At 38.3% G+C, this 27,704-nt stretch overlaps 1 protein-coding gene across 3 annotated transcripts in view; it reads left to right on the plus strand.

The window, feature by feature from the left end:
* The window catches only part of il1rapl2 (interleukin 1 receptor accessory protein-like 2), a 470,254-nt gene extending 448,958 nt beyond the window's left edge, over positions 1-21,296 (plus strand). Inside the window, exons 10-19 of one of the 3 annotated variants that reach the window (XM_088344484.1) lie at positions 660-800; positions 1,328-1,388; positions 4,183-4,292; positions 9,948-10,093; positions 11,357-11,434; positions 11,524-11,640; positions 15,114-15,236; positions 15,434-15,673; positions 15,820-15,871; positions 19,223-21,296. In XM_088344484.1, the coding sequence (XP_088200610.1) occupies positions 660-800; positions 1,328-1,388; positions 4,183-4,292; positions 9,948-10,093; positions 11,357-11,434; positions 11,524-11,640; positions 15,114-15,236; positions 15,434-15,673; positions 15,820-15,864 (1,061 nt within the window). In that variant the 3' untranslated portion in view covers positions 15,865-15,871; positions 19,223-21,296. The remainder of the gene's footprint in view (positions 1-659; positions 801-1,327; positions 1,389-4,182; positions 4,293-9,947; positions 10,094-11,356; positions 11,435-11,523; positions 11,641-15,113; positions 15,237-15,433; positions 15,674-15,819; positions 15,872-19,222) is intronic. The other 2 variants (XM_088344482.1, XM_088344483.1) reach the window with 2 other exon arrangements.
* The last annotated feature ends 6,408 nt before the right edge of the window (positions 21,297-27,704 follow it).

Consider the following 27,704-nt stretch of genomic DNA (forward strand, 5'->3'; position numbering starts at 1 on the left):
AAAATATCTATCAAATCAAGGAAAAACACCTTTAATCTAACATATTGCATTTAGTGTTTTTCAGTGCATATTATTAAAATCTATGCTTAAAAAAGGGACCAAATATGTTATTTTTCCTCAATGCTGAGTGAATCAAAGCAACACTGATGGTGTAAATCTATTTATAAACGAATGTAAAATGTGAAAGTCGATGTGTGCATGAACAGTATATTTATTCATTAAAGCAAATTAGAAAAATTGGATAGGTCTATCTTATCCTTTTTCCTCATGTATTGCCTGGGTATCAGATTCAAAACTATCAGTATATAGAAGGCTCAAATCAAGAAGTAAATCTTTTTTTTTTCCCTCTGAACATTTTAGCCCGATGTGAATCAAAATAGCTGCTTACCCTTGTTCTAAAAGGTATTTTTCATTTGAACAATTTCAAAAGGAAGCAAGAAATGAGAATATACCAAAAATATACATGTTTCTCTTCTAAATTTACTCACAAATATATCTTTAAAGAACACTGCTGCCGCCAACCCATTCTGGGAAAATTGAAAAAGTGAAAGTTATGAATGTCAATATTTTGAGAAAGTGTTGGATTGAAATTTTTGTCATTTTTATCATTGGAAGTTTTTGATTTATACTTTTTTTTCTTCTCCATCCTCTAATCACAGATATGTATCGTTTGGAGTTGGCCGGTGGTCTGGGTGTCATATTGCTGTTGCTGGGGGTCCTAACAGCACTTTATAAATGCTACAACCTGGAAATCATGCTATGCTACAGGAGGCATTTCGGCAGTGATGAAACCGAAGATGGTAAGCTTTCTTTTGGCACTTTTTGACCTGCATTTCATGCCTTGTTACATCTTACAACATGGATGGAGATAGATAAGACTTTCAACTATCTTATTAGCCATTGTGTAAGAATACTACTGACACCTAAATTGAAGAACCGGAAAAGCCACAGAAAAACAGGAAGTAGTATTATTTTGTTGTGTTTTTCAACTTAAAGCTCACATAAACACACACACACACATATATATATATATATATATATATATATATATATATATATATATATATATATATATATATATATATACATATATTTACTAACTAGTTACATCCGTTTTTAGCCTTGTATTGCATTACAAACACAGTAACTTATTTATTAAAGAAAATGAGTTGCCGTCGGGGCAACACAACTTGTACATGGTTCTCGTTAATTTTTTGTAAGGTTTACTTTTCTCACTTTCACTGCATGTACGTTTTTTTTCAATTTTTTGGGATATTTTTCCTGTTGTGAAACTATTGCTAATATCCTTTGCTCCATGCTTGATCAGATAACAAGGAGTATGACGCCTATCTGTCCTACACCAAAGTGGATTTGGACTCTCTTGGCAGGTACATGATCTAATCTTAATTTTAATAGTAACTGTAAAAAAACACACGCAAGTTGAAAAGAGTTGCATTGGAACGCTGTGCTTTCAGACTTACCCTAATTAAAAAAATGTCTCCCATGCTACCAAGACCAACACCATTGGACACATTATTTATCTATTCCGCGATAATATCTTTTTAAAATAACCTGACTGGTCAAGAAAGATGGTAGATCATAGTTCAGACTCATTTTTTTTACTTCATTCCTCATTTATGATGCCAAACTCGACATTCGTGAGGGACATGGAATGTAGAGCGATGACCACTTTTGTGTCAACCCACTGGCATGTGTAAGTCTAGAGTCTCCTCTTTTGGCTGTCCTGTAATATTTTTTAAAATATGAAGAATGCATCCAAAATGTACCCACCGTACATTCTGGATTACTGAGCCCAAGTGATTTAAAGCCCCATGTTTAAAAAAAAGAACAAAACTCAGTTTTGTCCTTGTACAAGCCGCACAGGATTTAGCGACGTTGTCTTATAAGGCCAAAACAATTGACTTATTCACTTCCATTTCATTTTAAGCCCTGTGCACACCCGGCACCAACCCCGCAATGAATATTGCGTTGATGCCGTTGGCTGCAGAACGCCAACAGCACTGTACCCCTGCACACCACACAAACTTTTCAGTTCTGCTCTGAATTGTTATGTCACATGTTTTTAGATCATGTGACCCATTAACCCTTTATCGACCAAGTATCACACAGTCTGCCTGCAATTTGTTTTTGTTATTTTGTCCATAAAAGAGTCAGAACTCATTTTATGAGCGATTACTTTTGGCCCCATTTTTCATAACCCATACTTTTAATGTCCTGCAATATCTACTATAACTATGTAATAACAGTTTAAAATGAAATACAAGACATGAATCGGACTTGTATTATAAAGTAAAGACTGGAACTGAACATGAACAATTTTTTTACAGCATAAACGGGAAGTGAGAACTGTTGGAAATATATACAAAAGCTTTTTGAGTATGTGTCCATATATTTCTGGCGCCGACTCTGACCCTGAGTCCTTTCCAATACAGCGGAGGATGGTGTTCAGCAGTATTTATCCTAAAAGATAGGTATTTATTAGTCTTAAAAGAAGGTAACTAATTGAAAAGTAATAAGATTGAAATAATAACAATAATAATATAAGAAAAATACAAAAATATCAGAGGATAAAAATTTGAAATGTGAAATAGAACAATAACAGATACATGACCCACCATTCCATTGCCCAATTGACAAACAAAACTAAGAACAAAAAGTTCTTTTTTTTTTTGTTACTGATAAAAAAAAAATTGCTCTACTCTGGTTCTGATCGATCTGCTCCAGACAAACCTGTTCCTTCATCCAACCCTCCACTACCAATGCCTGAGAGATTCTCAATTGTGGGAAGTTTCTGCCAACATATCGGTGTTTTGGAGGTTTACTTTGATATGATTTTATTGAAATCAAGGGTTTTCTCCAAAACCATTCTTCTTTTCTATTAGGAACAGTTTTCATTTTTTCTTTTAGCCCAATGGTCACGGAGTTACGGTAATTTAAATTGCACTTGTCAAACAGGAGCACCAGCGCCTTCATGGTCATTTAAGGGTTAAAATAGTGATTATAAAGAGAAGCACATATTTACTTCGAGGCCAAATGAAAACACGAATGAGGGTTGTGTTGCGTAAAACGTGAGCCCCTCATGTCCTATTTCATTATATACACATAGATTATATTATTATTATTGTTATTATTATTATTATTATTATTTGTAGTAGTAGTTGTTGTATTAGTAGTAGTAGTAGTAGCTATATTATTATCTGTATAACAATACATATATTATTATTATCCTAATTCTAGACAAAAGTGCCCGGGCAACTATACTGTGGAGAATAGTGCCAGATTGCAACACAGGCTTGAAATATGTATTTTTGTGTTGGCGTTGGTGGTTTCTGTGGTAGCGGACTAAATAGCCCTCAATCATTATCGTTCCTGAAGGATTGGAGGAAACTTCAGCCACCTGTCATTGACGCAGATGATACAGAGAAAGGAGTTCAGGATAGATAACTTCCACTGTTGTTTAATTGGGACGTATAAAGTGAATAAAATACTGTGAAAACTCCCGTTTTGCTCCTCTTATGAATTATATAAATAATGTTGATAAAAACTTGGCCCCTTGTTTAAAAGCATCATAAATATTACCAGTTGCCAGTGCAGTGTTCTGTACCTAGCTTGTGAAAGAGAAGCTTAACATTTTCTTCAGTTCAACCACAAAAATGAAAAATACTGTAACAATGAGCAGCACTCTTTTAGAGTCGCAGTGTTTGAAATGTAGTATTAAAAAAAAATAGCAGTTTGCATTCTAGAAAACTGTATTCCTTTGTCCATGAAAGGAAAAAAACTTTCATACGTTACTCTGCTTTGCAGGGACTGCAAACCCATGAAAGAAATGTGTGATTTATATTCTAGAAAATAAGGGATGCATTTTTGCCAATTTTCTTGAAATAGTTATGTCAAATGCGACACACCTGCTTTTCTGAATAATTTTTGATAAGTGAGAAATGAGAAATGTCTTACCATACCTTGTGCGTTCAGTATAAAGTTATACAAAATTTTGATTAGAAAAGCCCTATACTGAGCGACATAAAATTTGGTCGGACTTAAACTGCCCTACTCTGAAGAAGACTTTTCTATTATTTTTGCAATTCTTACATAATAATCCCATACAGTGTATTTTATGATGTGATGATTTTCAAACAAATATACTGTTGCTTTTGTCTACAGAACCAGCAGCGATGAGGAAACTTTTGCTCTAGAGATCTTGCCTGATGTCCTGGAGAAACACTATGGATACAAGCTGTTCCTTCCAGACAGGGATCTCATTCCAAGCAGCAGTAAGTAGCCATCAGTCATCTTGCGATCGAGCCGGCCTTTCTCCCTAGAGAGAAATAGAGCCCCAAACATCTCGAGTCCATCACTGTGTCTGAGCGAATACAAATTGATGTGGAAATGCATCTTCGCTGAAAGTGCGTTGGCAAACACTCAATGCATGCACGTATGTGTCTCGTTAGAGCTACACCATGTAAACCATTGCATCATTATTCTAACTTTGGCACTCTAATCACCAACACACACATGCACGCACACAACTGGTGCACACACTCGCGCACACACGCCATTTGTCATCATTTCTGGGGTTATGTGTCACTCTCGGTCCAACTCAAGGGGGAAATGCAACCGTTATTGCTCTATTTGTCAATGCTTCGACCTTACTCACACATACACAAGTTTACAAATACACTGGAAGGGTCGACACAGGCTTTTAGGGATTGCACTGAATTTTTACTGAATATAATTTTGGCACTTCTTGCATTAGTAGTTCTTTCGCAATTTTGGAAGTTACACAGTGTCTTATATATATATCATGAACTTTAAACTTTCAGAATTTAGATGGTCTTCATTGTCTCTGGCCATGAGATCATTTATAAATTTGAAAACAATTCGAAATGTGGACTCATCAGCAGGGTTAGGTAGGGTTACTTTAACTGGATTACTTTCAATTACTTTTGGATTACTCCAATACCAAATATGCTAATAAAAGACAAAAGAAACTAAATATGAATAAAATTACAAAATTTTGTGCAGGCTTGGGGAATACATGGAACGGCAAAAATGATGTTGGCAAGCAGTTTGGGTTTATTTTCATTTTGTTTCTGTCGCATTTTATGTTAGTTTTGCCGGAGATCAAAGAGATCAAAGCCAGGAGAGAAAGCTTACCACGTGTTGTGAGTCATAATTTTATTTATATTTAGTTTCTTTTGTCTTTTATTAGCATATTTGCTATTGGAGTAATCCAAAAGTAATTGAAAGTAATCCAGTTAAAGTAACCCTACCCAACCCTGCTCATCAGACCACATGACATTAGCACACTTTCGCATGCTTCAAGCTGAGTTGAACTCAGACCCCATGAAAATTGTTTTTCTGAGTGATGTTAATTAATTGGACTGGACTTAGATATAGTGACAATTAATAGGATTCACGTTTATTAGACATTCAAAATAAGGAGAGAAGACATCAATGTTTTTTTTAACTTGCTAGGAGGACAAGGAGAAAAAAAAAACCTTAGATTAGTTTTTACAACCTGATCTAAGGGCCCTCCCCATTCAAAAGCCGAGCCGCTCTAAAGCATATGGAAATCAAAGGATGGCAACAGGATTGGACAAAAAACAATGATGAAAAACAGTTCATAATCGTCAAAACAACAGTGCAAAGATAATAGTCGAAATAGTCCAAATAATTGTGTTGACATACTATGCAATTTCCTTTGCAGGTGTCCAATATTCAAAAATTGAATAAAATTATCATGTTAACTGAAAATTGTTTTCTCACTGGATAAATCAACATTTTTGACACTGCTCTTAAAGGGAGATTGTGTACTCACTTTCGACTCCAAGAGGTAAAATAAAAACAAAAAACACTGCATTCGTAAAAACAATAGTGATTTAAATAATTGGCAGAACACGTGAACTTTCATATAAACATGCATTTTTTAAAATACTCATAGGTCAAGAAATGTGTATTTAGTTTTTATAACATGCAGCTCTTACAAATGGAGCTGACATGATTGTAAATGTTGCACATTTGCCTTCCCCTTAATTTTTTTCCAAGCTTACTTAATGTGTCACTAAAACATCAAAATAACAGCTTAAATTCAGGATTTAACCTTTGTGCTTAATAGTGGCCTAAGCTTGCCAGATGACAAGCAAATTGCAGTCAGAAGATGATTTATAGCAACGTATTCAGTTTTCATTTTACATTATTCTTCCTACAGTGCAAAGGCGCTACTTATTACAGGTTCCTACAGCACAAAGGGACTACTTTTCACAGATTGATTGGAAGGTCTGGGCCTTGATTTAATTATTTTGATTTGGGTGGAAACATATGATGGCCTGGTGAGGGATGGACGCCACCAGGCTGTACTTCCCCAAGACACACCCCAAGATATGGTGCCCCGATGACCCTAGTGGTTAAAGGATCCAACCAACCAACCAACCAACCAACCAACCAACCAATGTCACATAATAATACATAAATTTATTTAAAAAGCAAGTTTTCATCACAGTTCACAGATCCCTTAACTATCTGGGTGGTAGGTAGGGGCACCTCATTATGTGGGGTGTTTCGGGCAAGTACATTCTGACAGCGCCCATCTCTCTCCAGGTTTTTCTGGGTTTGGGTTTTTGCCCTCCACATGAATGGGACTGGTTTTCATGGTTTCCAGTAGCAGGAGAAGCCTTCTGATCTGACTCAGATACAGCACCTTCATCATCTTGTCGCCCTTGTTGTTGCCTTGTTTTTTTTAGTTCCCTGGGGTCAAGCCCGCCCGCACCCCCTTTGGCGGAGCCTCGCGCCCCACTATTTTGAGAACCACTGCTGTAAAGCATCCTTTGGATAAGACAGTGGACACATACATATAGTATATGTCATCTCATCATCTCATCTCATCAGCTGCACCGCTTATCCTCAGTAGGGTCGCGGGTGCTGGAGCCCATCCCAGCAATCATCAGGCAGTGGGCAGGGGACACCCTCAACTGGTTGCCAGCCAATCGCAGGGCACACGGGGACAGACAACTCACTCGCTCATTCACACCTAGGGACAATTTGGACCGGCCAATTCACCTGAAATGCATGTCTTTGGATTGTGGGAGGAAACCGGAGTGCCCGGAGGAAACCCACGCAAGCACGGGGAGAACATACAAACTCCGCACAGTAAGGTCGGGAGCTGGATTTGAACCCACGCAGGAGGTTCCCACGACCTCAGAACTGTGCCGCACACGCGCTAACCACTGCGCCGCCGTGCTGCCATATAGTATAGATAGATAGATAGATAGATAGATAGATAGATACTTTATTCATCCCCGTAGGGAAATTCACACTTCCAGCAGTCTACCCTGTTGTTTATTAACAGATGAACATGATGCCCGAGGGGTGCTTGTAGCGAAGTGGATGACGTCACGCCAGTCCAAAATTTCGACATCCCTGCGGCAGATGGAAAACTTTTCTTTGTGAAAATCCAGGGATACACCACCTCGTGTTAGCAAGTCCGCCTCCTCTCCGATTCTCCCCGGTTTTCGTGTCTGTTTAGCGGCGTTGAAGCCGGATTGATCCGGGTAGCTCCGGGTGGCTACACGTTAGCGTCCGGAATGCTAAACGTGAGCCACGTTTCCGCAAAACACAGCAACTGCGCTCCCTGTGCGCTTCGATGTTTTCCACCAGCACTCGATGATCTTATTTGGTCGTGAGTTCGCATTTACCATGATTACGGATGGTACCGAAGACTTATAACGCCGCTAGCCGCTTCGCTAGCTCCGGCTTTTCCTCCACCATAGGCCCCTTCATCACGCCGGCACGAGAAATCTTCAGGGCAAGGAGTTGGAAATCCTTGAATAAACGCATTTCTTGTGCGTTAAAACCCATGTCCATAGGATAGAAGTAATCCATAGTGTAGTTGTCAAAACGGGAAGAAAAAACACCGAAGATAGGAGCAGACAATAAAACAACAGGGCAGCTGCTGGAAAAGGCAGCCGCTCGTGGCAGCGCCGCTTTGATAAAAACATGAATTTGTTGGTATTGTATTTGACAATCAGTTTTAGTTTGCGTATTTGTGCAAATTCCACATTTTCTCCATGACCCTTGGTGAAATTTTTTCACTCTGATTGGCTGCTGCCCAGCAATGCATATGTTTGAAGGAGCAAAAACAAAGATAAAGTCATCATCCGATCAATTTAATTCAGATGTGTGGTGTGGCCAATCGCCCGATACAAAACTCATACCACATTTATGACATCATCAGTGGTAATCTTATTTAGTGGCAATCCTAAACGTCAACAAAGAGTAATTTCGTTTGAGTTTGGCATAAGTGAGTCACTCAGTGTGTCACCCTGGCCTTTCTCCAAAAATATTCTGACTGCACAACTGCAACTTGTTGGGGCGAACAAAATACTGTTTGATAATATTAAAAGAAAACTTTAAAAGAAAATCATCAAACAAATCAGGCATAACCAATTTGACTAATGTTTTTATTGTTATTCGTGCCAAGTAATTACTGAGTGTGAAATTACAGCGAGGTTGCAGGAAAGGTTATTATTTTAGCAATTCCTGCCGATCTTATTTTATTAATTTTCTTTGGGGGTCTGTTTTTGGAATGTTAATCATGAATGTCAGAAACATCACAAAAAAGGGACAGTCTTTTAAAAAGTTACCAACATCAAAGTACATTAAAACAGGCACAAGTGTGCAACCATTAAGAACGAGAAGAGTTGACTGCCAAACGTCATAAAAGAAATGTTTTTTTTTTTTTAAGTTAGCGGATATATTTGAATGGTCGTCAATTAAATGTCTCTCTTCTTTGCATATTTCTGTCAAAATACGCTGAAAAGGTGCTTCTAAAATGTGCTTGTTTCTCCATTATTAAAATCATTTAAAGTTGAACTATGAAGGCAATTTCATTTTGTAAAGAGCAAAAATAATTTACATTTTACATTAATTTATTCAAATGTTGTTGGTAGGCCTAAGTGTTCGGGTAGGACGAACAAAAGCTTCAATGAACCGCGGGTACCGATATTTTCCCAACAAGAAGCACTATTCCATGAACTATTTAATTTTCTTTTAAGGTGGGCATCCTTTCCTCACTAAATGAAACTTCACGGTGTATTGAAGGGGTCTTGAAACTTTTTCCTGCAAGGCACGAAATAGATAATATTGGAAATACTTTACTCCTCAAAATGTTTTCATTAGCCATGCCATTCAATCTTTTTACAGATTATTTTAAGTGTCACCTGAACAGCTATGAGGAAAGGTTTAAACACCGCAACCTATCATCACCTGAGCACAAACCCTAACTACTTTCAAAGACGAGGAGAAAAAACATTAAAAGTTGATTATTTGTAAAGCTGTTGTTTGGCAAACATTCATGTAAAATGTTTATGACTTGGAACTTGACACAGAAGCAAAAATCAAAGAAACCATTTCAGTAGACTAGTTTAGGGTTGCAACACTTGTTGAATGATCAAATTTAGTGATACACAACAACAGGTATCGGTATTGGTGCAGAAAATAGCCTTTTTTAAGAAATAGGCACTGGCAACAGTAGCCGATAACAGGAATGGCTGCCTTTAACATTCAGGAAGCTATAATTAAAGGTTAAATACTGTAATGGGATTTAAAGGTAATGTATTTCTGTCTCAATGGATTTTGTATGAAACCTTTTACTTTAGTGTGATCCAACATTATTTTATGATTAATTAATGCAGGAATCCTAGTAATTCTAACAGGATCATGATTCCTATATTTCTTCATTCATTACTTTTCTGAAAGGAAAGTGTTTTCTAGCCCTCTTCCAAATGTATAGTATTCTATTTGGGCCAAAAAAAATGTATTCACTTAAAAAGGCACAGCATACAGAACATGAGATATTAATTTTAATTCCTTTATTGAATGCATGTGCATCCCAATAATTTGCCCCCATAACACTTTTTGCTCTTTTTCAGCTTACATCGAGGACCTTGCTCGGAGTGTGCTGCAGAGCAGACGATTGATCATCGTTTTGACACCAGAGTTTGTAGCCAAGAGAGGTTGGAGCATCTTTCAGATCGAAACACGCCTCCACTCCATGCTGGTAACTGGGGAAATAAAGGTAGGCCAAAAACTTGGAAAACTTGTTAACACTTCATATCCAATTTGGCCTCTCAAGAGTTGGTTGTGAAATATAATGACAGCTTTTAGGTTTATAGTTGTGAGATGGGGTAACAATCTATAATCTTATTCCTTATCATTTGTTGGAGTTCCACACTCCTCCTCTGTGCGTTGTGAAGAATCAAGCCAAGGAAAATGACCCAAGACCCCATTTTAACTGTGACAAAGGTGCCACAGGATCGAAAACCACATGGTACCACTGACAAGCTTCGAATAGAACTTCTGGTTCTTGGTGATCTGAGCATATTGCCTGTACTGTGGCTCGATTTGGGGGTTTCAACTTACTTTTCTTGTTATTTTCCTTTGTGGACCCCCCTGAGTACCCCTCCTGTTGTCACAAGCCAGAAACGGAGACAGGACCCAATAGCGTTACTTTAACTCAGTATTATTGAAAAAGAGAGCAGCGCTTGCTTCCACGATCCGATGATCGTCGGACACGGGTAGCTGATGGCAGGAACGCGGAAGTGCCACTTCCGTGTTGAGCGGGAATAGTCGTGGGTGGCAGGAAAGCTGGTCGGTAGCCGGGACAGGGGAGCAAGGGTGGTAATCGAGTCCAGAAAAAAGGTCGGCAACAAGTATCAGGCAGGAAACAGGGCAAAACAGGTCGATGGCCGGGATGGAAGAGCAGGGCAGAAACGGGTCTAGAAACAGGTCGGCAACGGGTAACAGGCAGGAGAAAACAGAGCAGGAGATTGTCACAGGGTACGGTGCTTGCCTAGCAAAAGCGTAGGTTCGCAGGACGGTCTGACCGCTTCCTCTTGGAAGCCGGGGGTTTAAAAAGGGTCAATGAACCCTTAAGCGCACAGGGCTGTTGTCGCCAACTTGCGAGTGCCCCAAATCAGCAATCATGACACCTGTAGGACTTCCGAGCTCCTCCGGAAAAAAGACATGGTGTCAAACACAAGTTATTTTACAGTGTATGTACAGCACTAAAGCAAAATCTAAGGAGTCACCTTCTTACTCAACATGAGGGCACTCCTTGAAAGAAGACATACATGGATTTTGAACATGCAAGGAGAACAGGGGAGAGAGCAGCTGAAGATAAGAAATTCCAACCTGTTCTAACGGCCCTCCCTCAAGTCCTTTCTTTTTATTAAATATCCTAGATTACGAAAGCAGAGCCGTCCTAAGGGTTTTTGAAATCAAAACACAGCAACATGACTGGCTGATAGATCAATAACCTGTGCTCTTTGAATGCATTTAGGTCATCATGATAGAGTGTGCGGATCTGAAAAATGTCATCAATTTTCAAGAGGTGGAAGCTCTTAAACATACAATCAAGGTATGCAAAGTGAGCATGACAGCATCAAATATGCTTTAGTTTTTCTTATTTAAAATGTTCAGTAATTAAACACATGTTTTTTTTCACAGCTTTTAACAATTATCAAATGGAGGGGTCCAAAAAGCAATGAACTGTCGTCCAAGTTTTGGAAACAGGTGGTCTACGAGATGCCCGCTAAACGAAGAGAGACTTTGTCCAGACGGCAGGTACAATATATTAGAAATGTCTTTATTGTCATTGACAACAACGTAGATTTACAACAAGACAAGACATAGAACCCAATGATAAAAAATATAGTAAAGACTTTCAAAAGAATGGTGGAATTAAAATGCAAGGTAGTGCTTGGAGACTTGCCTGAGTTGTAAATGTATCAGAACAAGAGTGCAATTAAAAATGTGGTCCAAGCATTCTCAGCATCAACTGTCAAAGTTATTTATCGATATATCTCATATCATCAGCCGTACCGCTTATCCTCATTAGGGTCGCGGGGGGGCTTGGAGCCCATCCCAGCCATCTCCGAGCAGTGGGCAGGGGACACCCTGAACTGGTTGCCAGCCAATCGCAGGGCACACAGGGACAGACAATTCATTCGCTCATTCACACCTAGGGACAATTTGGACCGGCCAATTCACCTGAAATGCATGTTTTTGGAAAGTGGGAGGAAACCGGAGTGCCCGGAGGAAACCCACGCAAGCACGGGGAGAACATACAAACTTCGCACAGGAAGTCTGGAGCTGGATTTGAACCCACGACGGGTTCCCATGACATGAACTGTGCCGCACAAGCGCTAACCACTGCGCCGCCGTGCTGCATCGATATATATATATATATATATATATATATATATATATATATATATATATATATATATATATGCCCTGCGATTGGCTGGCAACCAGTCCAGGGTGTCCCCTGCCCGATGATTGCTGGGATGGGCTCCAGCATCCCCGCGACCCTACTGAGGATAAGCGGTGCAGCTGATGAGATGAGATGAGATGATATATATATATATATATATATATATATATATATATATATATATATATATATATTATCTGCCATTTGCCAGATCAGGTCATTTTAATGATTCAACCATTAGCTTGTTATATTACATAATAACCGTGCAAAAAAATATACTAATATATGAATTGTTTTAGTCAATATAGAAAATATCTCTTAATGTAAGAATGGCAGTAATCTATGCAACCCGCAATATCAGATACAATTAGTCAGCTTACTTTTTTCTTGTTTTACTCTAAAAACAGACTTAAAAACATGGTTTATACAGATTATTTTACTCATCTTTAAACTACAAGGTTTTGGGTCATTGGGTGTGGAAAAAGGAGGGTTATTTCCTAACACACTGAATGTTTTTTACTGCAGTTTGAGTGACAATGTATTGCACGAAGAGTGCTTTCCAAATATCTTTTGATTTCATTTGATTTTAACTGAAAAATGAACAATAATTGCAGTGTCTTTAAGCACGTTCCTCTCATAGAAATATTTTTCTGATAGACTTCAAAATGGGGAAACTTACAAATTCCGTAAAGAATGCACGTTTCTTTGTTTTGGGTTTTTTGGGGGGGTTTTGTAGGCGCTACTTATATTTTAAACGCCCATAAGAATGATACAGACAACTCAAGTACTGATCTATTAAATGAGTTGTATATCAATTTTTCTTCAGCTATTATGAAAATAAAAAATGTAAAGTTGAATCTGGGGGAAAAAAATCATTATTTTGCATAGATTTTTACCGAGTAAAACAAGTTAAAGTATAATTTATAAAAGCAAAACATTTCAGCAAAATTATCTTTTAATCAACCAATAATGTAATTATTTTAAGTTGATTTATTAGCCCATATTTGTTTATTTTTTCAAGCAATAATTCAGCAGGCCGACAGGACTATGCAATGTGGTCAAATGCATGTTACTTTTGTATAAATTCATGTAAACTTAAACTGAAGTATAATGCACATTAAAATGAATGTTTCGCTCACAAACTTTCAGTATTTTTGTAGCACTTTTATAAGAGTTTTATAGCCTATTTAAAATCTTTTGATTATTCGTACATTCTCCATGATGTATACTGCTTCAAACAAAAGATAAACAGAGTTAAATTAGCTGGAAACTGAGACTTTTTTAAACTTTTACTTCCCTGTGTTTTAGTTTTTGGTCTATTAAATGCCGTCTAACTATTCCCTGAGAAGAAAAAATATTTCCCTCTTCTATGTGGGAAAGCAAAAGGCAAATAATCAAATATTTAATTATTTGATTTTTTTAGTATTATAGAAATAAAAATAAACAACCAATCAAACATCGATTTCAATATTTTTCTCTCTGGGAACATTGCTACCCTACAAAACACATTCAAGGTTTTGGTAGGACTTTAGGAATTCGAAAAAAGAGCAGGAGAAAAAAACATTGATTATTCCACCGTGGGTATGCCTTTTCAATTGAGATGACAATGATCATCGGAACCTCGACCTCTTCATATGAGTATTGAATACGAACCATTAATCTTCCTCACCTTGTCCATGGACAGCAAAAAGGTGTATTCGTCTCATCTAATTTTTTTTCAAACTCAAAGAAAGATAAAATCATGAAATGGAATGAAAAAAGTAGTTCTTAGCAATGTAGTGATTGAACTTCAGCGGCGCTCTCATTAACCAAAATGTGCGCATGGATCATTGTTTTTGTTCGCACTGAGAATGCATGTTTTGCAAACAACAGGTGTAGACACAAAGTGTAGCGGATACCTTGGAAAAATATTGATAAGGGATGAAAAGAAAGGCGGAAAGACCTGGGGATTAAAATTTAAGAGATAAACAGAAAAAAACATTACATAAAAGTACGACAAAGCATACGTAGCCTTTGGCTTTTCTGCAGCCACGGCAGGAGACAGAGAAAGGCCAGTGTGCTTTCTGTATTTAGAAATATTGGCAGCGGACATTATGAAGACAAATTAATTAAGAACCACTTACTGTAAATACAATACTGTTGGGATCTGGTGCGCCTCATTCAATTAGGGGGCGCTGAGCAGGTTTGAAATTGGGCACAGGTGTGTCCATTATCCACACACCTGTCCCCAATTGCCCGCACCCTTAACAGCATACTTCGTCGGATCATTTTCATTTCCTCTGTCATTGCTGCATAGGGTTTGCGTTTTGTTTCTAGTTTTTTGAATTGGGCGTTTTGTTATTTGCCTTGTGCCCACTTTTTTGTTACTTTGGTCCTGTTTTTGTTTTTGAATGCCATCCTTGTTCTGAACATCCCTGTCTCATCCCTGCTTCCCTCACATGGGTCCATCTTCAAAAACCATAACACACTACTACTCAATAGCTGACAAGTTTTTTTAGAGAAAACGTGTCGAATATTTTCCATTAATATTACCGCTTTGTGAGCACTATGTAATTAAACCAGCATGCGTTTTTGCAATCATACCAAGTGGCGTGCAGAATTGCTCAGTGCAAAAAACCCAATTGCATAGGAGAGGAGCTAATACGGCCTGCAGCATTAGACATGGTCCCTGTCATGGTAGATGAGCCAAGTCCTGCAAAAAATGGGGAGGCGCGAGATGTTTTCTTCTTCCTCGGGGGCCATGAGAAAATAATTGAAAAGCACTGAAATATAATAAATTCTACCTACTGTATGTTCTTTGTATCACATTACATATCAACAGGTGATGGACTCTGGTGAGCAGGGCCTCTTTGGAGACTTACAGACATCTGTCTCAACTATTGCCATGACAACCACCTCAGCATCGCTGGGGCCTCCAAGTGAAAATCGGCATGGCCATCATCAGGTCAGCAATGTTTAACTTTTCAAAAAAAAAATTTTAATTAACTTTTGCTAAGTTGTTTTTCTGGTAAACTTATTAAGTATATGGCATAAATACAAGTCCTGATCAAAGCCCCTTGTCACTTGGTCAATTCAATTGTCATTTGTAGTCAAAGTGCATGAAAATAAAGTTAAAAGAACATCCTGATTTTTCTTCCGCAGGTTTCCTTGGCAACAGAGATCCCTGACTACAACCAGATGACCTTACCTCTCGGAGGGGGTCACATGGCTACCGCAACCCAAATGAGAAATTTTTGCCGAAGCTACGAGTTTCATCTTCCCCCACAGCCGCCTGCCTTGTCGCCGCCCTTACCACCTCCGTCCACCATGCAGTTCTCCACTCTGGGCCCCGGGGGGCGCCATGTCTACTGCAACATCCCCATGACACTTATGAATGGACAGGTGGGGGGAAAGGCATTATTGCTGCTGCCTTACTTCATAGATAACTTCGAGCAATCTCCCCCTCCTTCTTGATCCCTACTTTACCTTTGTGTGCACGTCCCCAGATCTGAAAGCTTTTCCAACTAAAACCCCTCTTTTCTCCCTAGGGGTTCAGAGCAGTTGACTGGGGAAGAAGAGGTCTGTTTGGATAATTGAAATGTAGAGAGATTTTTTTTATCCACCTTTATAGTAAACATAGACTAGGGCAGGAGTGGGCAAACCACTATCATTTTTTTTAAATCGGCTTGCTGAACAAAAAGTCACCCAAAAAAGGTTTTTGTGCCTATCTTGTCCTTAGTGTCTTTTTTTTCACAAAACCGTATGAACTGCGTTGTGTACATTCAAATAATGCATCGTATTTTACAGACTATAAGGCACACCTAAAAATCAAAATTGGCCTGGTAGTTGAAAGCATGCCTTATAACATGGTGCACCTTTATACTGGCAAACTCTGTGGATACAATTGGAAATGCCTACAGTATTAATTTGTTTGTGTGATATTAAACATGTTTTTACGACATAATACCATATTCGTCCAATCAAAATACATTGCTGACCAAAATCTTTGTATGCAACTGAAATTAAACCCGGTTGAGTGAGCGCTGAAACCTAACCACTTGACATTAATTTATTTATACTGAAAGGCATAAAGGTATAAATAAAGTCAAAAATACACAGTGAGGAAAACAACCATTTTGTAATTTAGTTGACATACGAAAAATAATTCAATTTTACTTCATAATCATACTATTTTTACTCACGTGCCAGAAACAAATGTTAAAATGGAGAAAACAAAGTTTTCTTGAATCAGAATTACAATTATCTTTATTATTGTGTTGCTATAAAGCAATCAGAGTTTCATTCCAATTGGCAAAATAGACAAATATAAAATATGATGAATCGAAAATCTAAAGTACTTCATTCACCTCTAATGTATTCACGTCTAAAATCGAAGATATAAATAAACGCAACGTCCAAGTCAAGTCAAGTAACATTTATTTATATAGCTCTTAATCACAAAAATGTATCAAAGGACTACACAGGATTACAATTACACCAATACCTGATCTGAAACCGACATGCGGGCAAGGAAAAATTCAAAACCTCAGCGTGAGGAAGATACCTTAAGAAGGGGCCTCAAAAGTGGTAATTCCCCTTCGAGGATGACCAGGGTGGAATCGATTTACCATTGAGTTACACTACTCAAATATAGTAAACATCAATAAAAGAGAACACTAGGTAAATTTGTCCAGAAAGTCCATAACAGCAACGACGTCCAAAAGAGTTTCAGAACAACTTTCCGTTTTCTCCATTCTCTATTTCCAACATTTGTCTTTGGCATCCTGACTGAAAATAGTGTGATTATTAGATAAAATGAATGCCTTTTCATTTGTATCACTGGTGGCCTAGTTGTCAGGTGTCGTGACCCGGGTTTGATTCCCGTTGCATATAATGTTTTGAGATTTTGGTCAATGACATCTAGGCCTAATTCCATGTGCCTTTAAATCTGGTGGGGCATATAGTGCGGAAAATATGGTATCCCTGATTTTGATGTCCTTTTTAAAGCGTGCATTTTTCTGTATTTGCATTTTTTTGATCAACTTATATTTATGACGATATTTCTGAAAAAGCTTTTTTGCATTTTGATTTTTTCAAATTTGGTGTTTAAAGAAGGGAAAAATATAACTTTCCTCTAATTTAGAGTGTTTCAAAACAAACTTAATGGTTTATTAATGAAAAAATATAACATGAAATATGACATGTACTTATAAAGTAGATGTCTCCATGAATATTTATACATAAACACATCTTTACAATTTGGATTTTTTTTGTTCTTCATGCATTGTGAAGGTATTGGATTGTGCTGCAACAGCAGATACACAAACAAATCGAGCCAATAAATCAATTTCCTCAGAGCTCGGCCGCTCTGCCAAATTGTTTAGCTCAATGCAGCCCAAGACTCAGAAAGTTTGCCCACCCCTGGTCTAGGGTGATAACATTTTATATAATGTTGCTGTCAGTTTAGTCCATGTACATTTGGAAAAAAACACAAGTATAATTTTTGCTTTGCACCACCAGAATGGACTTTCAGTGTTATGATATCTCTAATTTTCATAGATGTTTTTTTAGATGAAAAAAAAAATCTTAATAATTTTTTCGGGTGAGTATTTAAGTCACAATAACTTTCAGTCAATTGCTGCTTTAAAAAGCTATGACGCATGAGCAGGCAGAAATTTCTGGAAAACAAGTCACCATCCTTGTAAAATTTGCCGCTGGTGCGACACGTTCATTGGGGTACTTATATAGTATGTTTCTTTTGTAATTTTTACCGAACATGAGATAAATCACGTGTGCATTTTGGTCATTTGTCAAATTTCACAGACAGCCCATAAGGTCACATATGGCAACAGCAGACAGGGGTAATACTTTATTTACCAAGGATGTACTTAACCTCATTTTTTAAGACCAATACTAAAACCAAACTATTGTGTACTCATTGATACCGATGCCACATACTCATACCATAAGTACATTTTTGAAATAAGATTGTTGGCCTAGAGGGATGGGCGCAACTAGGCTCTACTTTCCCAAGACACACCACAGGAAATGGTGCCCCGATGACCTTACTGATTAACGGAAACAACCACCCACCCACTAATAAATTTAACCTAATAATTTCCTCAATATAATAATATAATGGTAGTGGATGACTGGCTAGTGCTTCTTCCTCACAGTTCAGAAGTCCTGGGTTCAATTCCAGTTACCAGCCTCCTTGTGTGGAGTTTGCATGTTCTCTTCTTGCCTGGGTGGGTTTTTTTCTAGCAGGTATCATTTAGTATTGTAAGTACCCGTACTTTGAAAAAAAAAAAAGCTGGTATCAGTAGCGTTATCTATACCTTGTATCGGTAAACGAACATCTCTAGTTCATACAAAACTATCTTAAATTATGGTTACAAAATAACAAGCGATAAAATACTCTGCCTTAAAGTTGTTCAGTTCGGCCACAAAGGTTATGAAAATAGGAATAAGGGCTCAGGCCAGGGCGTTTCTAGACCAATAGCGCTCAGCATTCAATTAAAGGTGTATTTCCCTGTGATTTTATCAGGGTTTTTAATACCAAAATAGGCTTTTTGGCCTACAATATATTCTATTCTACAGCTACTTATATGATATAAAATATAGGTTATTCACTTTTAAGGTAATTTATTTTTATCCATATCACGTGGCAGTTGAATTGTACCGCAGTATTTAAGTAATCATATGTTAATCTTTCACAATTTTCTTTCACATATATTGTGGTGGTGTTTCAAAGTGAAATCAAACAGTGTAACCTTTTCTAAATCCTCTGGATTAAACTGTAGGCAACGGTACACAACCTTTGTAATAAATGTATTCATCCTAAAACTGAGCACCCCTTTTCTTCTTTAAAGATGCACAGTAGATTAGAGATAAAGATATATTCAGAAGGAGATGATCACTTATGTTCATGTTATGTTGTGTGTTGTTCAGGTTTCCCAGAGCAGCACACTTGGAAAGAAACCCGATCTTCACCTGAACAGCACCTTTGTCCCAATCACCAGCAGAGAACTAAGCTCTGATATCTGGTAGAAACATTGTGTTGATGATCCCGGATTAAAGACTTTGGGTTTGCAAAGGACTTCTTATTGACTTTAGGACAACAATTTTTTCGACCATCCACAAATGTGGGTTCGGGGATCGTCATCTCGTTGTGTGAACAGAAACTGATAAAATATTCCCAATCAAGTGGACCAGACCAGATCTGGACTAATTTGAACAATACAGACTGCGTGAATGAACTGATTGTATATTTGTACTGACCCAACTACTGATTTACAAACTTGACAGCGGGTCAGTAGAATATGAAAGGACATATTTGCTTGCAATATTGTTAGCTAGAGTACACCACTGGAAATGGGCAGCCTTTCAAGAAGCATGGACATTTTGGATTTATCTTTTTTCTTTAAACAACTAAGGTTCTTAAAAACTATACATTAATATTTCAACAATACTTTGTCATCCATCACTGGGTTGTAATAGGGACACACAAAGTAGGAGATATACAAAATACAAAACTGAAGTTCTAATCAGTAATCATTGAGTGACTGTTGACATTCCTACACAACCCAAATGACCACATTGATTTTTATGTGTACTGTGTAAATTCCAAATCCAGTTCAATGGATGGATGGATGGATGGTTGGATGGATGGATGGATGCATGGATGGATGGATGTATGTTTGACACCCTATTTACATAATAGTTTGACTTTATTCTCATCATCTTGAAAAGAAACTGATTTTTTTTTAAACAAGTTCCTTCCTTCCAGTTCATAAAACTAATGAGCTCAAACAACTACCTTTGGGGCACCATTCACTTCTTATTAGGTGATAAACATATTTTATAGGATAGTAGATACTTGCAAGGAATCATTTAATCAAAGATACAAACTTTGCATGTGTGTTTCAGAGGTTAAACGTCAATTGGCATTTAATTGTTGTCCCAGTACCTGCAAGGTTTTTCACAAAGCACATTGATCTTCTCACACATTCTAAAAAACATAGGTCAGTATGTTAGCTTACTGGTCGACTCTAAATTGTCATTTCCCTGTGATTGGCTGAAATCCAGACATGCATTAAAACCCACCTTTTGCTCAGTTATATGAAAAAGGTTCCGGCACAGCCCAACTCTAATGAGGAAAGTAGCATAAAATTGATATTCAACTGTAAAGCCAGGCAGTTTGTGCTCACAGATGTAAAACTATATTTGTATTATTTATTTGTTGAGGAAAGAAGATAGTAGTGGAAAAGAGAAACCAGCTCAGTGTTCAGGTGGTTGAACCAGTGAATGGATGAACTGCAAAACCTTACCCTCAATTCATTAAGTCATTAAGGACTTTTTTCTTATATTTGCATGATCACCAGTTTGGATCAATTTATATTTAAAATGAGCTATTAAAATAATAAGTAGAATGTATCAGAGCTTATTTTAAACTGGGGGACGATGTGCATATTTGGATGACAGTGAGAAAAAGAGTGGATTTCCTAAATATTCTGATTGGATTCGTTTTGTTTGGCTTTGTTGACAGTTTTATCCTTGGTGGAAGTTTTACCTGGCTTTGTTTAAAATGTTGGTTTGTTACAATAATCTATGTACAGGTTAAATAATGTACACATGTATCTTATAATGGAGTGATTTCTTCCCTGCAGTTTTTCTTCCATCTCATTTTGTTTCTCTCTCAAGATGGGCCACTAACAGTCAACCGGCAGCGCCACTGAGTTGTATTGTGCCAGCTTTAAGAAATAGAACAGAATATTATTCATATTATTACGATCGCAAAGACCCTGATATGGATTTATGCAAGAATTCTGTCATTGTCTCAACAGTAATAGAACCAATGAATTCTGGATATTTAAGATTATTTGTACAATTTAGTTGTTATATCCAATTGCAATATAAAGTCTAGTGGTTGTCTTTTGATTTATGGAAATTTAGCTGAATATTCTTTGAATATATTGGTTGAAATAATTTAAAGAACAATAAAATTCATCAGTCATTTTATAAATTTCCTATGCCTCCTACTATTTAATGCTCTTACGTGCTCTTTGCACACTGTCTAACCATCATCATCATCCAATCCTCTTCAACTGCATATTTCATACGACCTGCTCTCTTCCTGTCTTTTCCTTCTCCTCATTCATCATTTGGACGACCCCACAATAATGCTCCTGGCTGTGATGGTGCTTGGTACAAGAGCTGAATGAGCCTTCCTTTTAAATTTGCACCTTGCAGACCCCCTTTTCCCAATTACAACCTGTCAGGAAATATAATTAAAGTCAAATGGCTTTTCTTTTACGGATGCTAGTGAAACATGGATGGATTGGGGAAACATTCAATCACATGACATGGAAACAAACACAGTAGGTAAAGACAGTGACTAAGGTTTGAATGTCTTCCATTTATTTGCACAGGACAAGGTTTATTTTGAGTCAATCTCTGTACATAATAACCTGACAGACTTCAAAGTGCACAAAAAGTCAACAAATCACCGACAGAAGCTTTTGAGACTTCATTATTTCATCTGCCAAACACGTACATTTCTTGGGAATTTCACAATAATTGTATGAATATTGTAATTACAGTGGAACCTCGGTTCTCGACCATAATCCGTTCCAGAACCCTGTTCGAAACCCGTTTTGTTCGATCACCGAAAATCGTTTTTCCCATTAAAAGTAATGTAAAATCGTTAATCCGTTCCAACACCCTGAATGTTTACCATGAACGTAAACATGAAGCTAACCCAGGCTAATCGCACGTAACATGAACGTGTAAAAATAAAAAAATCAGGTCGTTTGTAAGTCATTTAGCACCCGGGTCTCCACAAAAAGTGGTGAGCAGTTAAAGGATAAAGAAAAGAATTATGAATTGGATTTCTTACCTTTGTGGTGCTCAGCAGAAGCCATGCTGTATGTATAGCAAGATCGGAAACTCGCACACCTTCTTCATATTTTGCTATTATTTCTTTCTTAAATGCAATAGTTGTAAGCACTACTCTTCTTTTTTCACCTGTAGCAACTTTGCTGCTTGCACCGACCTTCTTCGGAGGCATAATTAAGGGCTAAAACACTCCGTTCACCGATATTGAAAGCGAAAAGAAGTGCGCGCGCACGTCATAACAGTTCTTCACGAGGGGTGGGGGCAATCTACACAATCTACACTCGTACACCACTCAGCATCGCACCCTAGCGTACCGGCGTTCGAACTCCGATTTTTTGAACGAAAAGCGAAGCAAGAATTTCTCCAAATTTTTGGTCGAAAACCGATTTGTTCGAACTGAGAGGCGTTCGAAAACCGAGTTTCCACTGTACTATTGTTGATATTATTATTATAAGTAGTAATATTAGTAGTAGTAGTAGTAGTAGTAGTAGCAGTAGTAGTAGTAGTAGTAGTAGAGGTAGTAAAAGAAAGATCGGGTCTAAATAATCCGGCCCGGCCAGACACAGGTCAGCGGGTATCGAAGCCTGTGTCTGACCCAATAACTTGATTTGCAGGACCAAGCCCAAAGCAAACACGAAATTTGTACAGGTGATTTAAGACATGATGATGATTTACGATAACAAATACAAGCCTGTCTTTTGTAATGAGGACTAAGATAAATAAAACTGTATGAACATTTACATATATTTTATGTATGTGTCTGCAGAGGTAAAGAGTTGAAGGGAAAGTAAAAAATTCAAAGTTAAAAAAGAAGGCCCAGCCCAACCCGAACATAATTATCCCTACTATTAGTACACAGGTCGCACAAAGACAGTATTCAACATTTCTTTTTACAGGTTCATACTTGAAGTCCATTCCACATAATTGCAGGAAAACATGTTATATAAATGAAAATACCTCATCTCATCTCGTCTCATTAGCGGCACCGCTTATCCACAGTAGGGTCGCGGGGGTGCTGGAGCCCATCCCAGCAATCATCGGGCAGTGGGCAGGGGACACCCTGAACTGGTTGCCAGCCAAACGCAGGGCACACAGGGACAGACAACTCGCTCGCTCATCCACACCTAGGGACAATTTGGACTGGCCAATCCACCTGAAATGCATGTCTTTGGAATGTGGGAGGAAACCAGAGTGCCCGGAGGAAACCCACGCAAGCACGGGCAGAACATACAAACTCCGCACAGTAATTCCGGAAGCTGTATTTGAACCCACAAGACCTTAGAACTGTGCCGCACACACGCTAACCACTGCGCCGCCGTCCTGCCCATGAAAATACAATATACGGATTTAATTTACCGGTACTCGTAATTTTGAGTAACTTATTGTGAACGATAAAACCATGTTATGAATGCTTTGGTTTAGTATTATTTAACCTGTATTACACACTTTCAAAATAATTATTCTTGGCCCTGGTAGCTATTACGTTTTTTCTGCAATTAAAACATATTGAACCAAATGTTGTTTAATAATAATTAAATGCAAAGTAGATAAACTCAATAATAACATTTCTAGTAACTTATTTGTGATGACACTTAACTTACATGTATATTAATTACTTTAGTTAATCGTAAAATACTGTATTCAATGTAATGCTTCAAAATGAAGTAACAAGAAATTGGATAAATTAAGCAACTTAGTTTGGGTCTGGTCCGCCCTCTTGCAGCGCCTAATTTGTTTGGGATTGGGACAGGTGTGTTCAATCACAACCAATGTTCCCTCTAATTTTCCATGGGTCTGAGCGTTCACACAAAGTCGGTGAGCAACGCTTGAAACAACAGTGAGCAACGGCAACCCCAAGTGTGGCAACTAAATCATTATCAAACTGTCAAGAACCAGGACGGACTCTCGGATCCAATAGCATTAGTTTCAAAAGAGATTTTATTAGAAAGAGTTGTTGGAGCTGACTTGGAACGCCGGCGCTTGTCGGTCATCAGCCTCTTCGGGTGGTATGGCAGCTCCGTGGCAGGTAGTTGGAAGGTACAGCTTAGCAGGTAAGTCGATGGCCAGGGCGCGAGAGCAGGTCGCAAAAAAGCGGGATGGAAACAGGTCAAAAACGAAAGGCAGGCATGAATCAGGCAAGAGGAGTCGTAGGTACCTTGTAGTCGGGAGAACACACAGGGATACAAAAAGTACAATCCGACGTCCCTCTCTGGACACAGACCGCTTAAGAGGAGAACGTCAGCCAATCGGGAAGTGCGCTCCAGCGCGCCAAATGATTGCCCCAGGTGACTTCAGTTAGGCAATCACGACACAAACACGTCCAAAACTTGACATCGCATTTAGAACACAGCGTCAGGGGAACCCGTATATTTTTACCTTCATGCACTGTAACTTTGACTTAATTATCTTTTTAATTTCGAGCCCTCATTTTTGTGAGCTGGCTAGATTTTCTTGTGCGCGGAAAAGTTCTGGGTAGAGCGCAATTGCGCACACACACGCAGCTTAGCGGGAACATCGATCACGACACAATTCCAGGTGTGTTCAATCACAGCACACACACCCCCAAGTATTCCTTGCCTTCAAAAGACACTTGGGACAGCAGAATTTGTCAGGTCATCATCCATTTTTCACCATTCATACCGCTATAACCTTTTCCAAATCATATTTGTTTCTGTGGTTTGGTTTTTGTCCTTTAGTTTGGAAAGTTTATTTGTTAATTGACCATTTGTTCGTTACTTTCTTGATTATTTTGTGATTAAATACCTTTTTTGAGCGCCTTGCCTTGTTTCCTGATTCATGTGTTTTGGTCCACCGCAAATTGTAGCATTAGTCAGGTTTAATTGAATTGGAGTAATCCTAAATTTTATTTATGCTTTTTTTAAATTACTAAATGCAAACTTAAGCTTATCTTTCACATAACTTGTATTTATTCATATGCCTTATACACACTGTTATCAGCATTTTTTACTATACTGTATTGAGCACTTCTGTACTGTAATATATGGTATACCCAGAGTCCTCCGGTCATGGAATGCTGTAAAAACACTTACCCGCACTGGTTTGTGTGCAAATTTTTGGTAATTTGAAAAATTCCCGGTTTCATTTATCTGCTATATTGTCATCAGTGATTCTGATGAAAACACTAAAGACGCTTGTCCAGCGATATTGATTCAACACCGCCCTCTAGCAGTGATTTGCATGCTATAATTGACCGATTTTGGTTTTGTTTCATTTTACTGATCTTGGACATATTTTTTTTTAACCTCTATCTTGGCAAATACCCAGAACGTAATTCCTTTAAAGTACAAAATGTCCTGTATTATTATTATTTTATTATTGAGACTGAAAGATGAGATCCATCTGTATGTGTGATTTTTCAATATTGATTAGTTAAGCTATTTTAGTGGACTCCAAATTATAAATTATCAGTAATAATTTCACATTTAACCATTATTTATGTTGTGATTTTGTAATATTGCGGAAATTCACTTACACATTGCCTCTTTATAAACCTTTCGTGGGCCAGGAACCATGTCTAACATTATTGTGTGAGAAAAAAAGATAAAACCAGTAAATGATACAAAATTCAACTTGCTTAAAATATAGTTGTAACTGGAACTTCAAAAATATCAGTGTAACATTTATATAAGTGTATAACATTATTCATGGACTCCTTTGTAAACTTGCACTGGACCAAGATCCAATTATAACATTATTCTGTGTAAGAACAAAAGAAAAACTGAATTAAAAAAAAAGGTTAATGGTAAAAACTAAACTTGCTTTGAAAAAAAAGTTGTAATCGTAACCCTTAACTTCAAAAGAAAATAACCAGCACTGCTGTCCTCTGTAAAACTTTGTACTGTAGAATGCTAAAGGCTTATATTTGATTAACTGCAGTCTCATTAGATCATGCCACTCTGTGAGAGATTTTATAATTTATGAGTATAAGAAGACTTTGGCCCTTGGCGGCAAATATCTTAGCCTCGGGCACATCCTGGTTGGCTCATTATATGAGGATGTAATGACAATTTAGAAATGTAACATTCATTTCACGGCGCAGCAGCTTGTGAAATTCCTTTCAGAAATTCTCAGGGTCTTCTACAATGGGTACATGGGCTGCATATTTCCAATTTGTCACTCTTAATCTATTCTGAGCGACATTGTTATCTCTCATGCAAATAAAGCATGGTTTTTAAATAAAATGCCGGCTGAAAAAATAAAATCAAAAAAGTGTTTCGATGTCTGCCGGGAAAGGTTGGGCGCTTTGTTTTTTTAGGTGACCTTAAAAAGTTGAAAGTAGAATATTTTCTTTGTTAGGATCGAGGCTGAATCACGGTCAGAAATTTCTGCCTGTGAAGCAGACGCTGTTTGACGCTTTGAGATCGCCATACAGACGAGATACAGCAGTGCTTTACACGCGGTCAGAAATTAACGCGCGGCCGAAAAATTTTTGCGCTGCTCAAAACTTTAGACCACGTGTAACCGCGGGCGGCACACGTGGTACACACGAGGTAATGACGCGGTACAGACACGGAACGACGTGCTACGGCCGCGGCCAGGGCGTGGTTACACGCGGGTAGGACGCGAAATTTTAGCGGGTAATCGTGGGTGGAGCACGGTCATAGCACGTTTGTTCTGCGCCTGTATCGCGGTGTTATCACGTGAATTAGCGTGTGTAACGCGTGTGACGGTCAAACGCCTTTCTCCGCGTATATACAGCACGATTTGCCGAGCACACGTCAGTTGTGCTCGAGACGTCAAGGGGTGAACATGGATCCCCGTCACCGAAGTGACCTCGTCTTAATCATTTTTATTTCTTGACATTTATTTTTATTTCATAACAAGATAATAAAATAAAAATGAAAAACTATTACAATAATAACATATTGGCTTCTTCTGTGCCATAGCTTAAAATCTTGATCTTCACGGGACTGTGTCTTGAGCGGTTATGATTTCTACAGCCCGGCTCGGCAGCTTTTATACCCGTGGTCCACACGCGGAAATGACGCGGAAATGACGCGATGAGGAAGCGGAACAGTCGCCGGCGTCTGTTTTGCGGGCATACCACCGATGAACAGCGGGTCGGCCAATTTTGCGCATTTTCCATCGCGGGCAACCACGGGCAAAAAAAAAATCGCAAAATTTTACCCCGATACAGACTTAAACGGCTGTGTGACCGGGCCCTTAAGTATGTGTTAAAAATGCCCATCTCAATTCAAAAAGCCTTTATCATTTTCATTTTACCGCGCCTATCCACTTTTATTTTACTTTTAGCAACTTTGTTCCAGGACAGGCAACACATTAGTTAAAATGAAAGGGGAGCCTGGATAGGGGGGGGGAGGCTGATAGAGTGACTTTATAATCGTCATGGCAGTTGTTTTTTCATCTCATCTCATCTCATCTCATTAGCTGCACCGCTTATCCAGTAGGGACGCGGGGGTGCTGGAGCCCATTCCAGCTATCTTCGGGCAGTGGGCAGGGGACATCCTTAACTGGTTGCCAGCCAATCGCAGGGCACACAGGGACAGACAACTCA

This window comes from Urocampus carinirostris, chromosome 9 (assembly GCF_059441175.1).
Source record: "Urocampus carinirostris isolate Australia breed hairy pipefish chromosome 9, RoL_Ucar_1.0, whole genome shotgun sequence".
Taxonomy (NCBI): domain Eukaryota; kingdom Metazoa; phylum Chordata; class Actinopteri; order Syngnathiformes; family Syngnathidae; genus Urocampus; species Urocampus carinirostris.